Source organism: Pelodiscus sinensis, chromosome 1, assembly GCF_049634645.1.
Source record: "Pelodiscus sinensis isolate JC-2024 chromosome 1, ASM4963464v1, whole genome shotgun sequence".
Classification (NCBI taxonomy): domain Eukaryota; kingdom Metazoa; phylum Chordata; order Testudines; family Trionychidae; genus Pelodiscus; species Pelodiscus sinensis.
In genome coordinates this window covers 60,963,860-60,982,056 of record NC_134711.1, presented here as the reverse complement: position 1 = coordinate 60,982,056, position 18,197 = coordinate 60,963,860, and the positions used below count along the sequence as shown (strand labels likewise).

General features: G+C 41.6%; 1 protein-coding gene across 7 annotated transcripts in view; it reads right to left on the bottom strand.

Annotated features, from left to right (window-relative positions):
* Positions 1–13,042: 13,042 nt before the first annotated feature.
* Positions 13,043–18,197, bottom strand: part of TBC1D30 (TBC1 domain family member 30) — an 87,646-nt gene continuing 82,491 nt past the window's right edge. For 4 of the 7 annotated variants that reach the window (XM_025188266.2, XM_025188265.2, XM_006130200.4 and 1 more), the window contains 3 exons: positions 15,771–15,977; positions 15,502–15,558; positions 13,043–14,067 (listed from right to left, as the gene is read on the bottom strand). In XM_025188266.2, the coding sequence (XP_025044051.2) occupies positions 13,286–14,067; positions 15,502–15,558; positions 15,771–15,977 (1,046 nt within the window). In that variant the 3' untranslated portion in view covers positions 13,043–13,285. The remainder of the gene's footprint in view (positions 14,068–15,501; positions 15,559–15,770; positions 15,978–18,197) is intronic. The other 3 variants (XM_025188268.2, XM_075931080.1, XM_006130203.4) reach the window with 1 other exon arrangement.

Below are 18,197 nucleotides of genomic sequence, written 5' to 3'. Positions count from 1 at the left end.
GAAGCGGGGATTTAAATATCCTGTGCTTAATTTGCATAAAAATAGCCACCATTTTTGCCAACTCAGCACTTTGTCGGCAAAAAGCGGCAGTCTAGAGGGGGATCTGTCAAGAAAGAAAACCTTTTTCGACAGATCCTGTAAAGCTTCTTCCAGGAGGCATAAGGGATCTGTCGAAAAAGGCTTTCTTTCTTTACAGATTCCCCCTCTAGACTGCTGCTTTTTGCCGACAAAAATGGCAGCCATTTTTATGCAAATTAAGCATGGGATATTTAAATCCCCGCTTCATTTGCAATGTCGACCTGCCTAATCTGCATCCCTCTGCCGACAGAGGGATGCAGTCTAGACATACCCAGTGTAACAACAGTGGCATCAGAACCTGATCTTGGACTTCTTGACAAGAAAATGTTGCTCAAATGCAGTTATTTCTCAGTCCTTATTTGAGACCATGGGAGGGGTGGGTGGGCACAGTCCTCCCACTTCTCAAAGCCCCTCCCCCAGCCTTGTGGGAGGGATGACTAGACCCAGGCTCAACTGGTCACGGGGGACAAATAATGACTAATGGGCCAGGGAGTGCAGGTCACAGGTTCAAAATGAGAGAACCGGATGCAGACACTGAGCAGAGAATCCTGGACAGCACCCATTGCTCTTCAAATCTGTCAATGGAGCGAGTGGATGCCGCCCAGAGGAACTCCGCCCGGATGCATGACACAAGGGAGGAATGAAAGTAGGCACCACAGACACAGAGAACCCCCTCGTCCAACATCCTCCTCCTGGTATTATATATGGTGGCTTTAGCCAGGGCCAGGAGGAGGTTGACGAGGAGGTCTTGTGACTTTGCGGGGCCACGGATAGGGTGTGCATAAATGAAGAGGGGTGAGGAGAAGTGCAGCCAGAACCTCAGTAAGAGGTTCTGGAGGAGCCAGAATAGGGGCTGCAACCTGGTGCATTCCAGATACACGTGCGCCAGGTTTTCCCTCGTGCTGCGAAAAAGGCAGGAGTCTGGGATGGGGGTGAATCGCGCTAGGTACACGCCCGTGTTCACGGCTCTGTGAAGAAGCCGCCAACTAATATCCCCGATGGGCCGCGGAACTAGGGTGGAATACTTGCTGGCCCATCGGGGTTCCCCACCCTCTACGGGTCTTCAATAGTCCCGCCACTTGGTATCGGGCGGGATGCGAGGGTGAGGAAGTGAATCGTACAGAGCACGAGCATGTACAGATGTTCTCTAGGTGCGGTTCAAAAGCAGACCAGCTGCAGATTTTGCAGCCGGCTGGGGTTCCAAGGATGGGGAGGCTGTGGGGGCCCACGGAACAGGGACCCAATAACAAAGGACAGAGGTTTTGCAGGAAGGGAGGGGCGGGGTTCATTTTTCAGTTAGTTGTTTTCAGATTCTAAGTAATATACCAAAAGATGTTGAAAATAAATAATCTCCAACCTGAAGTTATCCCTCATAAAAGCTCAATGTCCCTTTCAGGATCTTCCAGTACCCTGCCTTGTCAGACTTAACACTAGATGGAAGGAGGGAAAACTAAATGCTATGGACTCCATTTTGATGCATCAAGCACATGACATTTCAGAGAAGACCATATGAACAGGCAAGCATTTTGCCCCCGACATCCCCCCCTCAGTTTTAATGCTCATAATAGAGACTTAGTACCCTAGAGTCAGACAAGCTGTAAGCCAACACTGTGTGTAGCTATGTACCTGTCAGTACCCCTGAATTGTCTTGTCTCCTGCCATGTACCAGCTATTCCATAGATGATTCCCTCATAAGTAAAAGACAACTTAAATATCCACTGGGCATGTGGTTGAATCTGCCAAGCTTGTTTCATTTGTGAGTCGTGACCTAAATCAGCTGCTTTTGGTCCTTCATCTTTTGGGCATCTGGTTATCCTTCTACCTCGTATACAAATGAAAGTGCTTTTCTTAAGTGCTGAAATCACCCTTTCTTTCTTTGGTGTGTGAACTGTTGAACTGTCTTCTTTTTTATCCCCAAAACGCTCAGGTTTAGTGGCCCTTTTCAATAGCAAGAGTCACATAAACCTCAGAGGCTGACACTCGAAAAGAAGAGAGAATGACTGCTTTGAAAGCTATTCCCTGCAGAGTTGAGACTCTAGGGATAAGTAGCCCAACCACTGGTGTTATTTCCCTGCTTTCTTCCCTTAGAATCACAGTATTATTCTTGGATAGAACAGCTACTTCAGCCATTTTTGTGCAGAGCAACAGTGGCATCTAGTGATCAGGAAGGAAAATCACTATTATTTACAATCAAAGAAATAAAAGGAGTCAGTCCTGTGGCACCTTAAAGACTAACCAATTTATTTGGGCATAAGCTTTTGTGGGCTCCAGCAAGGTGCCACAGGACATCTCATTGTTTTTGCTAAATCAGACTAACCCAGCTCCCCCTCTGAAACTGTTACTAAACTTTCTACAACTGTTGTTTTTCAAGACGTGTTAAACATGTCCATTACAAATTGGGTATGCACAGGCAGCAGGCACAGTCACAGGAGATTTTTTTCCCCCTCAATGCTGTCTGTTGGGCTGGCCCTATGCTTCTGGTGCCCCCACACCTTCTAAAGTCCTTCTTACTGGCTAACTCCCATAGAAAGGCCAGAAGATGGGACATGGAATGGACATGAACAACACATCTCAAAGAACATCAGTTACAGAAAGGCTAGTAGTTGTTATTTTCCTTCTTTGATTGCTTGTCATGTCCATTCCACATTACGTGACTTAAGTACCCAAGGAGATGGGCTAGAGGTCATGGACATGTGGATTGCAATACTGATCTTCCAAACCTTGCATTATCTCAAGCCTGCTGAGAGAGAAGAAAGTACAAACCGACCACCAGGTTGCTGCTCTACAGATGGGTTGGATCAGGGTCTGGACTGGAAATGCTTCTGATGAAGCCTGAGTCTCACTGTCCATGGGCAGAATTGCTCTACCCAGACTACTGTTGTGTAGTGTATTGGGCGCTTTGTTGCACAAGATGCTTTCCTGTCTCCTACCATATGAGATGCAACCTCTCCCTTCTCCCCCGGAAGGCACTATTTATACATAGCTCTCCCTTCTGCCTTTATATTACACCTTATCTCTAGTCTTCTCGTACTCCCCAGCTTTTGGCCTGCTTTGATCTCCTGAGGTTCTATCCAACTCTTAATTTTTTCACTAATTGTAATGAAGTCAAAGTGTATTCCTAGTCTTCTCCTACAAGCAATTCCAAATGTTGTTCACATTGCCCTCTCTCACCAGAGTAACTTCCTTGACATTTTATACTATCCTCTAGAGTCACATTGGAGGGCTGCATCTAGACTGGCAAGTTTTTCCGCAAAAGCACCTGCTTTTGCAGAAAAACTTGCCAGCTGTCTACACTGGCTGCTTGAGTTTCCGCAAGAACACTAACGATCTCATGTAAGATTGTCAGTGTTCTTGCGAAAAATACTATGCTGCTCCCGTTCAGGCAAAAGCCCTCTTGCACAAATGCTTTTGCGCAAGAGGGCCAGTGTAGACAACGTGGTATTTTTTGTGCAAAAAAGCCCCGATGGCGAAAATGGTGATCAGGGCTTTCTTGTGTAAAACCGCGTCTAGATTGGCACGGACGCTTTTCCGCAAAAAGTGCTTTTGCGGAAAAGCATCCGTGCCAATCTAGATGCTCTTTTCCGTAAATGCTTTTAACGGAAAAACTTTTCCATTAAAAGCATTTGCGGAAAATCATGCCAGTCTAGACATAGCCCTGGTGATTAGCATTCCCATCTTCGGCTTCCACTTCTGCAATCTTTGTCTGATTTTGTTCCCTTGATCCTAAATCTATTATGACAACTGTACTGACTATATTTTCCCTGTTTACATAGTGCATTGGTATTTAAGAACAAAATAGGAACTAATCAGATGTGTGTGTGATATACACAAAACATCTTATTGTTGTAACTTACAACCTCTCTTGTATCACCTAAATGCTTTGGATGTTACCATCCTTTGCTGTATTACGTCCAAATCAGAGTGCAAGCTACAACTGGCAGGGTCCTGTCCTGGAAAGCAACATTGCTGATACTTTATTAATAATTCATAATAGTGAAAGCAAATTAAGACCATTGAGTTGCCCTTATATTAGAGTTGAAAACTTAAAAGGAGAGAAGACAGTGGATATTTAGGACCAACCTGATTGCCTTCTGTGATGAGGTAACTGGCTCTGTGAATATGGGGAAGCAATAGACATGATATACCTTGACTTTAGCAAAGCTTTTGATACGGACTGCCACAATATTCTTTCCAGCAAGTTAATGAGGTATGGTTTAGAAGAATGGACTCTAAGTAGATAGAAAGCTGGCTAGATTGCTGGGCTCAGTTGGTAGCCATCAATGGCTTGATGTCTAGCTGGTAGCCAGTATCAAGTGGAGGGTTTGGTTCTGGAGCTGGTTTTATTAAACCTCTTCATTAATGATCTGAATGAGGGGATGGATTGCACCCTTAGGAAACTCACAGATGACACTAACCTAGGGGAAGTAGACATGTTGGAGGGTAAGAATAGGATCCAGAGTGACATAGACAAAGTGGAGGATTGGGCCAAAAGAAATCTGAGATTCAACAAGGACAAGAGCAGAGCCCTGCTCTTAGGACAGAAACATCCCATGCACTACTGTAGAACAGGGGACAGACTGGCTAAGCAACAGTTCTACAGAAAATAACCTAGGGATTATAGTACAACTTGAACCTCTCTAACCTAGCACTTTCTGATCCAGAAACATCCATGATCCAGCATGATTTTAGAAAGCTGGATGACCACTAATCAGAGCTGTGGCCAAGTTTCCTGTGGTCCCATAAAATTTGTTTATAGTCACCAGTCCTGGCTCTCAGTGTTTTGTGCTGTTATTTAGCTCTAATTTTCTCCTAAATGTCTTTGAAGAGCCCAGTAAGCAGTGGAAGTGTTGGTAATGCTGCTAGACAATATTGACACACCATGGTTCAGCAAATGTTCTGGTTCAGCGGAGTCAGGTCTCAGGGGTGCCAGACTAGACCGGTTCAACCTATAGCTGAGAAGCTGGATACAAGTCAACAGTGTAGTGTGCCTTTGCTGTCAAGAAGGCTAACAGCATATTGGGATGCATTAGTAGGAACATTGCCTGCAGACTGAGAGAAGTAATTATTCTATTTGGCACTAATGAGGCCAAATCAGGAGTGTAGCATTCAGTTTTGGGCTTCCCTCCTACAGACAGTATATGGACAAATTGAAAAAAGTCCAGGTGAGGGCAATGAAAATACTTAAGGGACTGAGGTGCTGCTCCAGGGATTGCTAGGGCTTCTCCTCTACAGGTAGCTGAGGGAAAATCTTTAGGCACTGGTGCACGTGGTGGGTTCTGCCGAGAGAGGCATGTAAAATAGGCTACCCGACATAGTCAATGAAGCAGGGATTTAAATATCCCTGGCTTCATTAAAATAAAAATGTCCACCACGCTGTGCTGGCTCAGTTGATCATCAGCACAGCACGTGAGTGAAGACGCAGATTGGACGACAAGGGAAGCCTTTGTTGACCGCTCCCTTATGCCTTGTGCAACTGACTATTTCACATGCCTCTGTCGTCAGAGGCATGTAATTTAGCCGTACCCCCAGGCTACTTCTACAGTGTTTTTTGTCATTTGCAAATCTGTGGCCAGACAGCCCGCCTCCATATCATCCATCTTATTTGCCTTCCTGAAGCATACAGGACAGAGAAGGAGCAATAAAATCAGCATAGTCTATGCTGGCTCATCTGATCCTGAGAAGCTGAAACACAGATACGTGGATAGAGAGCAGCTAAGTCAATAAGCTGGCCTCGAGGCTGCGGCTGGCACCTATGTTGATTCGAACACACACAGTCCCAGGAAGAGGAATTTCCCACTGAGAAAACAATGTCCTGTACTTCAAAATTTAATCATCTCAATTCTCTCTTACAAGTGTAAATTAAGTTCACAACTCCCTTGTAAGAACTGGTCTCACAGCAGACAGACCAGCATCAATTGGCATTACAGATAAGAAAGAGAAATACGTGACCCCATGGGTATATAAGATGGGCCCAGCACACACTCACTTTGAGTGTCATTCTACCCTCTACCTGCTGGTCGGGTTAGGTGTTTGACCTCCCGAGGTTCTATGGGGACGCCCACCTCGTATTTTCGTCTTTCCTAGGAATTGAGGGACCGGCCCTGGCCTGACATGCTGGAGTCGAGAGGCACAGAAGGGGGTAAAAATGGTACCTGGATGTGGTCCTCTGTCTTAAGTGTACACATAGAAAGAGTAAGCTGTTACTTGGTACCATTATTTCTATTTTTCTATCTTTATCTTCTTTGTAACCATTTTTAAGACCTATATTTTGCTAATAGTTAAGAAATAGAGCAATAGCCATTGTAACCATATGATTTATAAGCTTCTTTAATAAACCTGTAACTGTTTAAGTTTTAACCTGACTCCTTCAGTTGCTGTAACAGAACCAAGCACAATTTAAAAGAACTTCAGCCGGTCTAAAGGGACAGTTATAGGAAGAGCTTGGGCGTTTGGATCTGTGTCACTCCCAGGTGACAGGATCCACTGGGGCATCTTTCAGTCTTTCTCCAAGGCTGCCCGCTGCGAAGGAATTATGAAATTCTAGCAGCTGAAATCTAAGATGTAATAAGCTCTTCCTATATAACGGGGCGTCTGTTGGCCTGCTGGCCACCCTCTGCGATGGGACCCCGGTCCTAGCAGTAAAGGCACGGACGTTAAACCTTTTCTCGGAAACATACACACACACACTGCCCTGACCGCCGGCTGACAAAATCTCATGCTTTCATTTGCATATTCTTTTCCAATCATTTTTGTGGAAGAGGTTTTTGCAAAAAAAACCCACAGTGTAGATGGGGCTATTTTTCAGAAAAAAACCCTTTTGCGCATGATCCCTTCTTCCTCAAAAAATGAGGTTTACAGGATCTTGCACAAAAAGGTTTTCTTTCCGAAAAATGGCCTCGTCTACATTGCGGGTTTTTTTCACAAAACCTCTTCTGCAAAAAGGATCAGAAGAGAATATGCAAATGAGAGTGCGAGATTTGCAAATGAGCGCTTCATTTGCATTTCCTCTTCCGCAAAAAACAAACAGTCCAGACGTAGCCCTATTGTGAAATGGACATGAGCAAGCACTGGAAAAAAAAACAGGGATTATGCAGCAAAGCCAGTCCCAGGCTAGGGTTTTGAGTCAGATATAGTATGAACTTTACTCACTACTGAAAATTGGCTTAGGGTGGCATTAGCTGAAGCTGAAATAGCATCTCCCTGATAAAGGTGCTTGGGAAGAGTGAAAATATCTTTCTCACTCATGTTGCAAACTCTACAGTCAAGTAGTCACAGTTATAACATTTATTATCCACTAACAATTGTAAAAATGTTTCATGAAAAACAGTTCACTTTTCATTGAGACCACCTCCAACACTGCAGGGCGGCATCAGTCAAACATTTTCAGTCCAAAACTAGGTGAGTCACCAGACCAGACCAGTACAAAGTGCAGAATACTAACACTTGTTAGGTAACAATTTTGATTGAAAGACAGATTTAGTGATTATGTTTGCACTGTAAGTATGGGCCAATCAGAGTTGGCTTAAAGGTGATTGGAAGATAAAATATGCTAATGTCAGGATTGGGAAATAAGCCAATCTGAAAGGGGATAGTGGCCAGAAAAACTGAATTGACAGGCAATCAACAGGCAAAAGTCAGTCAAGGCTGGGCGTAGAAGACTATCACATTAGAAGAAAGACACTTACAAGAGCAAAGAACAGCAAAGACGATGACCTGAAAGAAGCAGCAGCAGCAACCACACAAACAGCTGCAGTGATGGAACAGAAGGAGACTTACAGAGAGAGGCTTAGAGAGAGAAAGCTATAGTAAAATACAGATAGAAACAGGATTGATGAATATGTGTCTGTAGACTTGGATAATAAAGATGTCTGTTTGATTGCAAATGCTAACTATATTCCTATGAAACAATGTAAGATTGCTAGCAGCAGCTGCAGGCAACTGATCACTGGATACAGAATGCAGCCATTTAGTATTGCTCTGTATATGTGTTTACGGTTCAGATACTTTTAACCTGTACTCAAGAATTGTCAAGGGATTTACATTTGCTTTGATTTATGGTTAGATTAATTCTATCAGGGAAGATTACACTAAGTTACACTTAGGGGTGGGGAACCCAAGGCCCAGGGCCCACACGTGGTCTCTGGCTTGCCTGGATCCAGCCACAGAGATTCAGGGCTTCCCCCCAGCATTAGGTAGCCTATGCTGATGCTCCAGCCCTGACCTCATCCCCATGGGGCTGGAACACACAAAATCTACTGGCCCCCACCCAGGCTCTGGCATGTGAGTGGAATGTGGGGAGTGTCTTTCTCCTTCTCAATCAGAGGCCATGTCAGTGAGGAGGGTTTTTTTAATTTATTTATATTTGCTTCTCATTTGTGTGAGGCACCCAACTGATTTTTCTGTGAGTTAGCGGCCCCTGACTCCAAAAAGGTTCCCCACCCCTGCATTAAGTAAACACTTTGTTTTTAGAAGAATAGTGCCAGGGTGTCAATCTATTATACTGGAAATGGTATTTGTGTACTTAACGGTAGCAGGTCATAGCAATTCTTGGAAGTTTTTCAAAAAAAACATTTCCTGCAAAACTCTGGCAATTTCTTGAGGGCAGGCCCCCTTTCACCTAACAAAAGCACATATGTAAGGCAACTAAAGCGAACCTATGGGTAAAACTCATAAAGGGGCAATCAATGAGCTCTTCTAGAAATATCCTGGATCTATCAGGGAAAGTAACATCATTAACTCCATTCTCAGTGTTAGGTCCCTGTTCACTTCCAGGTCCATTTTGAAGACTTACAGTCACTCTATGGGTACATCTACACAGCAATATTATTTCAAAATAGCTTAGTCTGGCAGATACACAGCAGCCAGTTATTTTGAAATAATGGTGAAATAGTGTCAAGCTGGAGAACTTCTTACTCCAACTCCTGTAACCCTCATTGTACGAAGATAAACTTAAAAAACAATGAAGTCTGGTAGCACTTTACAGACTAACAAAACATGTAGATGGTATCATGAGCTTTCGTGGGCACAGCCCACTTCTTCAGGTGTACGAGGAGTAAGGGAAGTTGGAGGAAGAGTGCTCTATTTTGAAATAAGTGCTGTGTAAATGCTCCCAATTTCAAAATAAGCTACGCAATTGACATAGCTCAATTTGCGTAGCTTATTTCGAATTAAGTCCTACTGTGTAGATGCACCCTATGAGGCCTTCAGCAGTTGGAAGCAGGCTCTCTTAGTAGCTGCCTTTTCCATTCATGGCCCAACAAGAAAGCTAGAGCATGCTAAGAAAAAAATGAGAGAGAGGCAGAGGCAAAATATTTACAGTGGTGTGAACTAGGCTGGGCGATCAGAAAGAGCACAAACCATCATACTCAGCGCAAGCCCCACCTAATTGCATAAACCTCCCTACAAGAAGAGATGTGTGAAGAAAAACGAGCCAAGGATCAGCAGAAGCAGGATGCTTTTCAGGATGAGTTTTAATACTGAGTGGTACAGTAACAGCATTATATTAAGTCCCTGGTGCTAATTATTATTATGACCACTTGGCACCATATGCAGTGATTTATTTTTGCTAGGCCATCAGCTACTGAAGATCTGTAGGCGCACATTCATCAGTGCATTAATGCCATTTAAGTCAATGAAGTCATACTCAGGAGGAGTTTGGCCTCTTACAATTAAACCAGGTGATTGTTATCCTTAAAAGAGCATGAGAATTCACTACAATAATACACTTCACGTAATTCGGCATTTCGCTGAAAGCATTGAATTCTCACCATCAAACTTACTTCACTTTTGTATTACTAATAAGAAGAGTGCAATAAGGATATATTTATATTGAAATTTTCACTTTAAAATTGCTTTTAGAACATGTTTTATTATTTGAGATATTTATTATTATATATTATTTATTAATTATTTTTAGTATTTGAAAAGGAAATAGTTCCATTCATTACAGGGTGCTGTATTTCTCCCCCTCCCCCCACAAGTTTCTGCTACTCATGTACCAGACATCAGGAAATAAATCAGTTCACTGCCATTCAAATTCATTCTTTTGAATGCATTTTATAGTATCTGTTGCCGATATAAAATTCTATTTTCTAATTGTTCGAGGACAAAAATCAATTGCTTCCAGCAAGTATGAAAATAGATTTCGCTCCATCAACAGAGGACGGAGCTCTTTTGCGTGATTAACATCTCCTAGTGGAAATGAGTGGACACTGCATCTCCTCAAATTTAGTCCACATTCCATCTCTGGAAGGCATCTATTTAGTAAATTCCAAGTCTCTTGCTCTTTTAAAAGTAATCATAATAGTAAAGATTAATCTGACATTAGTGACATATTGGGTATGTTTTATTTAAAAATACCCAAGATCTGGAAAAAAATGATAATCTAATTATCTACTGGAAAAAAAGCATTAGTCAGAAGAAGACTTATTGAATGTAAAGTGCATAGCATTTTATCAGTATTTGCCATTCCTATGTACAGAGTATGGCCAGAAATAAACCTGTAGGGATGCTGGTGTTCCGTGCAGTGCACCCTGGAATGAACAGTTAAGAGTTATCTCTACCCTGGTCTTCTTTGTGGCTGTTACTGCACAAACACAGCCAAACCCTGAAAATAGCATATCTCTTGCAAATACCAACCTGCCAGGGCTCTTGTGGGACCAGCAAAAACACAGCAGTCTGCATGGACATTGTAACTACCAAGATCCACTGCTATAAGGCCTCATTTCCAAATGCTGCAGGACTCCACAGTAGTCCTCCACCTGACAGGATGCTATATTGGAAACCCCAGGCCAGACATCTTCTCTCTCTGCTTCTCTGGTCCTCTTCTGGGCACTTCTCAGGACAGAATGGTACTTCAATTTGTAGCACTAATTTGTAGCAACTTGTAGCCACTATGTAGCATTCAGGAAATTGAATTTAGGGTTTCAATGCCAAAGGTGCCAAATCTGCTGAGATGCTAATACTGGTTCAGAAAGGTGGTAGAAGTCATTAGCATGAAGTGAGGAATCTATGTCAATCATGGATAGAATGTTTCAGGCTGCAGCAGAACTTTAAATGTGTTTAGTTCATTTGACTAGTCAAAATCATCATATAAAAAGTGTGGCATTATTAAAGGAACTGGTGCTCCCCCCCCTCCCCCCCCCATTGAGCTTTATCAAATACTGGCTGCATATGATACTCTGGCATTAGTTTTCTTTTATGGCATTTCTTACGCTTACTGCCATCCAAGTACAGCTGATTATCTGTTAAGCATATTAACATCATATTATGTGCTGATAATGCACACAATTGACATTTTATCATTTGGTTTAGAATGTCAGTCTTTTTTACAGGGTTAACAGATATGTATATATGCACAGTACACTAATACCGGAAATCTGATTCACAGTAACAAACGGGAGTTTGATTCACTGGGAGTTTGATTCACAGTATGGTTTCCTCCTTAGTTTCCACTTCTTTGAAAAAACTTCCAAGTCTCTGATCAATGATTAAATGCTACATTTTAAAAAATGTATTCAACTTCACAGGTAGTCATTGGTAAATATCCTACATAGCTCTGAGGCAATGGGCAAGGACTGATCTCCATCTCTTTAAAGTTTATAATATACATATTTTTATATTTATATTACACCTAAACACGTCTAAAAAATTCAAAAACAAGATAAAATTGCCCTCACAATAACAAACAGGGCACACTGTACAGACTATAAAAAATTATGGGATACATAAATATCTGTAGCACATCCTATGTATTTTATGGGATACAAGAATAAACAATGATACATTAAAGTTCACATTTAAATAATACAGGAAGAGACAAACACTACATTCAGTGGAGCTGATTAATTGCTGCATTACTTTAGTTTAATGTCAGTGCAACCCTGAAGCAATATAGTGGGAACCAGAGCCAATATATTCATAATGGTAGAGTCAACAGCAAAAGAGCAATCAGAGTATTTTTTGGAACTTGAGTTTTCAACCATGAAGTTGAATTATCCCTGGTGTTTTACATTCAGGTTCCCTGTTTGACTGTTTGAATAAGTATGGAAAGAGAATCAGGGTTATTTGGCTTAAGGAAATTACAAGCTTCGAAAATTTCACAGTTGCATAAGAAGGGCACAACATTCTGGACATTTAAGAAAAAATTATGAGCCACTAGCAAAATAAATTAATTGAATTAATGTTAAGCTTACATACCCAATACACAGGCCTGTTTCTGAATCTGTTTTAGAAATTGGAGTGGGTCTGATTGTTTAAGTGGATGTTGAGTTGAATGCCAATGAAACCTAGGTTCCTAAATCACTTTTGCAAGGGAGGCTTAAGTTCCTAAGTCACTTAAATGGTTTTGTAAATTCTGCCCACTGTCAGTCAACAGTTAATGTTAAATTTGACTTATCTTAAAATGGAAAGAAATTGCAGATTTTATTTTTAACACACTGTCGTCAAGAGGTTTACCAATAAATCCACAACTCTATGTATCCTTAATCATGCTACACAGTGATTCTTCAGTTCTTTTTTAGTAGCAATCTGTAATGTTGTGAAAAGAGGGCATGTTTTTCTCCTTATTTTAGCTTAGTTGACCAACTTCAAACTGAAAAGCAGTAACACCAGTAGCCAAGACCTGCTGCTGAAGAGTTTTTGAATTCCCAGCCAGCTGCTCCCATATATTAGAGGTAATTTTCAGCACTGCAAGACATGCTTTTGATTTCTATACCTGCCTGATATTGTGTTGTTTAATTGCAGCTCCTCTAGCTAGTTAGGGAGCTACACTGAGATCTAAAGGCAGTTCTACTTAATCACAAGGCAGATAGTCATACAGAATGCTTTGTAGATAGGTATAGGCGAATAAGACAGAAAAGTTATCTTGATAGCTCTGAGAGGGTCATGGAGCACCCTTGGAAGGGGGGAAGGAGGCAGCCCTACAGTTTCTCCTACAGATTATATTTAAAAAGTAGAGGCATACTCCACATGGCAAATCAATATTTATTTTACTACAGGACCATTACAATGTCACAGTGCATTTTCCCTAATCTATCCTTACGTTACAAGAGCACAATTTTCAAGGATACATATTTGTACATCTGTTAATCACTTTTGCTCCATTACTTCATTTAAAGAATTAAACTATTTAGAAACTTTGTTGGACACACATACACACACAAAAAATCAATACCTTTTTTCAGAAATATAAAGTGCTGAAGGTACATCATCGTTTTTTAGTCCCACTGTTGCCATTGGTGGACTTGTTGAAACCTCTGCTCATCTGCGGAAAGTGCACCGTTGGCGTTCTTTCAGTCGGGCCATACAAACCTAAATTTCGGGCTGCAGCTGATTTTCGAAGAGGTTTGACACTGGGGAAAGGACTAAACACTTGTGATTTAGGATTGCTTGCTTGGGGAGATTTAGCCAATGTTCCACTGTCACTGGACAAACTAGATGATTCGGACAAGTGTGTTGGGCACGGCTGATTAGACACTGGCTCAGCATCAGTTTTGTTATTTTGGGTGAGTTCCAATGCTTCTAATTTCATCTGAACCACTGACATATTTGCATTAGTGTCCTTGTGAAGAGGCTCAGCTGACTGTCCATCCGCTTTCCTAATAGTCCTGTTATCCAGGCCACTTCCCTCTCTTTCCCCCAAATCAGAAATGCTTGGAGGGCCCTCCTTTGCACTGCAGCTATTTGGTTTGCAGCCTTCACTCTGCTCTTCTATAAGTCCTATGGTATCCCCATAGCTCAGTTGGCCTTTGGCTCTAGCTATGTTCTTGCGATGTACTCGGATGTGAGTGCGCCAGGGAGAGTTGAGTTTTGTTTTAAGATCCTCATAGGGAATGGGTGACATTTTGCCCCCTGCGTGACCTGGGATATGAATGACCGCATTCTTGGCTGCTCTATTAGTTGTCCTCATCTTCTTTCCTAAAAGAAGGTGGTTTATGACTGGAGAATGGTTTACCTGAGAGGGGAGAAGACTGGTAACTGGCCCTTTGTCTGAAAGAAAAGGTTAAAAAAAGTTACACATTTTTAAATAACAAAAACAAATCATTACATCAGGGATCACCCACCAATCAGTCTTCATGCTGTTTCTTGTGATTAGGTGATGGTTTGTAGGACTGACCCTAGTGGAAACTGAATACCTCTAATACTGTAGTCAAAAACAGAGCAAGAAAGTATGGTAAATAAAGGCTTTGCCTCGTCCCACCTGCTTTCTTACTGTTAATACCTAAATCAGTAACTACGGATAAAATAACAGCTATCTAGAAACTGGTTATATCATTTTACAAATTGCAGAAGGGAGCACGACAGGAGGTGGGACACCGAAATGTGAAAAGTATTGCCAATATGATTTTGCTTTGTATTTCTTTAGAGCGGAGCATAGCCCCGCACAGGGCTTTTTATTCTTATTGAGTACACATGCCTGCTATCGTAGAAAGGTTAACATTAACCTGGGCATTAGCGAGTTCCCTGTCTTTTACGCTCCTCCTTCAACAGCAAGAGGCAATACAGTCTCTACACTCGGTCAGTCACACAGGCCACTCCTTGAGTAGAGAGCTGAAAAAATTCACCAATTTATTTTTAACAGACATCTGTTCATGCTGAACTGAAATCAGGACAAACTAGCTTATTTCTATCAGGACTTCCCATTTTACCACAGTGATAGACTCAGAATTAGTGTGTTAAATATAAAGTAGTCCATTAATCATGGTTAGCAAAATCAGAAAGTATTTGGCAATCATTGGAAATGAGTATCTTACTATTGCATTGTTTCAGTTTGGCCAGCACTTCTGTTTGCAGTAGATGCATTGTCAGTATTTTAAAATATCTTTTTTTCCCCTCTTTCACTTGAATTTTACAGTCATGAAACATGCTGGACTGTCTGTTCTGGAGACTAAAACCCTCCATATGCCTGTTTTGTATAGCACTAATGAAACAAACTTTCCTACAATGGCCCATCAACATGTTTCAGCTGTGACTTGGAGGGATCACCTCAAGCAGTGAGATGGGAGCTCCGTCTCCACACCTATTAAAATCTTCAGCCTCTCTGCTGATGCTGCCATCAAAGTTGCCAATCAGTGCCAATTGTGGTATTCATTATCAGGTGGATCTCTCTCCATGAGGAAATGGTCTGGGAACAAACTCATTTCCCACATACTCACTGCCATCCTGGATTGGACCTGAACTGTCAGTCTTGGAGATGCAAATGACTATTTGAGGTGCAGCTCCCTTGACTTCAATACACTGATTTAAATGGAGCTATAGCAATTTACACCAGCTGAAGATCTACTCCTTGCTTCCTAAAGTATATTATTTTCGTTTCTTTAACAATGTATAAGTATTGTCAAGTCCAAGGATGCCACAGATTTTAACACTTTCATCAGTAAAACCAATGTGATATACCCAGAGAGCAAAGACATTTGTAGATACCATTATTCAGCTGGTCCCTGGGACCTAACAAGATCCCAGGGTCGTCATCTTCAGACCCTGATAAAAGAAAAACAAAGACATCATCTTATATATGGTTTTCTTGAATGAAATTGCTTCTGCCATATCATTAATGTATTGCAAGTTCATTCATTCTCTTTTGTCCTCTCTCTCTACGTATTGATTATTTAAAGAGACAAAATATTTTTTGCCTCTCTTTTCAGATAGTGAAGTTGGCTTATAAAGAGAAAGAGCATGTTCTGATACATTACCTGATCTAATATACACCTGGTGAACCTGCTGTTGCTGCTTTTTCTTTATTCGGGAATACTGCCTTTTCAAAGCGTTAATGTCAGTGGTCATACGCTCCATCATCATACTGTTAAAAGCAGCATGGTATTCACTTCTACTGGAGTCTATTGCCCCTGGACTTAGTTCCGCAATGTTACTAGAGCCCAAACTCTGTTCTCCATTCTGGTCTGTACACAGTGGGGGAAAAAGTGAGGGTGAAGAATACGTCAGAATTCTCTGTGCTCACTTAATAATTAACCAAGGAAATACAAGAGGAAAATACATGCCCAACTCATGTTATTTTCACTGCACTGTGAAATAAAAACAGCTATTATAACTATATTCTTATATAAAACTCTAAATATTTAATTTGTTATAATTTATTAAACCTCGCAATAGACCAACATATAAAACTGAATTTATTGTTTGCATAAAAACATACAGCACAGTCAACTAAAGTGGGTATTTCACATCACCAAGAAGTAAACAAAGTTTCTCAAATACAAAGTTATTAGAAGTTGAGACTACCATTGCATGAACTGATATGTAACTCTGTTTCAGTCAAACTAGTCATTTGGTCAAATGACTGACTATCTGATAGTGATCAGAGGGAGCAGCAGAATCAGCAGGTGTGGGTGAAGAGGGAGAGGCAGACTGCTAGGGAGTTTGTATGATCAAAGACGGGCAGAGCAACAAGAGCAGTGCAACTTATTTTCTCAGCTGTTTCTGATGTGACGCTAAAATGGCACATTGGGGTCAAAGGGATAACTTATTTCATGGGATGTTTGTTTGGATTAGGCCTAGCAATAATGATTTAACGTTCTGAGTAAGTGTCAGTCTGAGGCAGCAGCTGCAGACTTGAAGTCCTCCAAGAAAAGAAAGAAAACAATATCTAATGGAGAGCTCTAGCGTACAGATTTCGGCAAACACAACCAGGAGGAATATTTAAATTAAATCCAACAGAAATAGTTGCTGGTAAAGAAACAGACAGAACAACTGTAACCATTCCACTTATAAGCAAAGGCCTGTGCGATCCAAGAAAGATTCTTGATATTACAATGATAAAAATGAACAATGTTAATGGCTGCCAATCAGGGATACCAAGAAGCTTTTTCGTGTAACCATTCCTGTGCATCTTAAGAACTATTGAAAGAAAATGACAGAAAACGTCAGAAAATTGCATCTTTGAGAGAAAAAGTTCACAAAAATCAGATTCTATAGCCATTTTATTATATATAGGAAAGTCTGGGCCACTCCACTTCCCACAGCTGCCCTTGGCTGGAACAGCAAACCACAGCCAGTCGGAGCTGCCAGGCTCCGTGGCTACAGGCAGTTTAGATAAACAAAGTGGCATGGGCCCACCTGCAGCATACTTGGCAGGGCCACAGTCCACTTTGAGACACACTGCTGTAAGCCCATACTGTGATTGGTCCTAGAATGGCATTTGACTATATGCTACCTGGTACTGGAATCCATCTTGAATCTGGTATTTTCCCATGGGGCTGAGGAAACTAAACAAAGTGTTCCTGACCTGGGGAAGTCTTTTGTCAGGCTTTTTGTCAGGCTTTTATTTTCAGCTAGTCTTTAAAACTGCCCTCCCACCTAAAGAGGATATAAAAGAAGCTGACAGACCCAGGCCAGGAAAAAGGATAAATTCTGACCTATGAAAAATTGCATCCGAGATAAGAACTAGAATGAGGAGTATGTTTTGTTACCATTTCTCTTAGGGTGTGTCTACACTACAGAGAAGACTGAAGCTGCTGCTGTCAATCTTTCAGAGTTTGACTTAGCGGGTCTAGTGAAGACATGCTATTTTGAACTGAGGGGGGCACTCTGGTTGATGCCGGTAGTCCTGCTTCCTCGAGGAGTAAGGGATGTCGAAGGGAGAATGTTCTCCCTTCGACTTCCTGCAGTGTGGACTGCACCAAAAGTTGAGTTAAGGTAATTCAACTTCAGCTACACAATTAACGTTGCTGAAGTTGTGTGTGTAACTTAATTTGACCTTATCCCGTAGTGTAGACATACCCTTAGGCTATGTCTATACTGCCCCCATTTTGTACAAAAAATATGCAAATGAAGCAAAACATGGAATATCATGTGCCTCATTTGCATAATTAATAAAGTTCTGTTTTTGCACAAAAGGCTTTTGCCCAAGAGCTGTTCTTCTGCATGGAAGAACTTTTGTTTATTATCAAGACCAGTGTAAATAATTGCTACCGGGGAGGGGGGCGGAGGGGGAGAAGGGGGACAGAGCAACCACTGTGGATATATCTCTTTCATTGGTAAAGGGGGCTAACCTTATTAGTTTAAAATTTTTATACAGAGTAAGATGGATTTATTTGGGGTTTAGATCCTCTTTGGAGATGTGCTGTAAATGGCCTTATAGCTGAGCCCTCCCAGAACTGAGT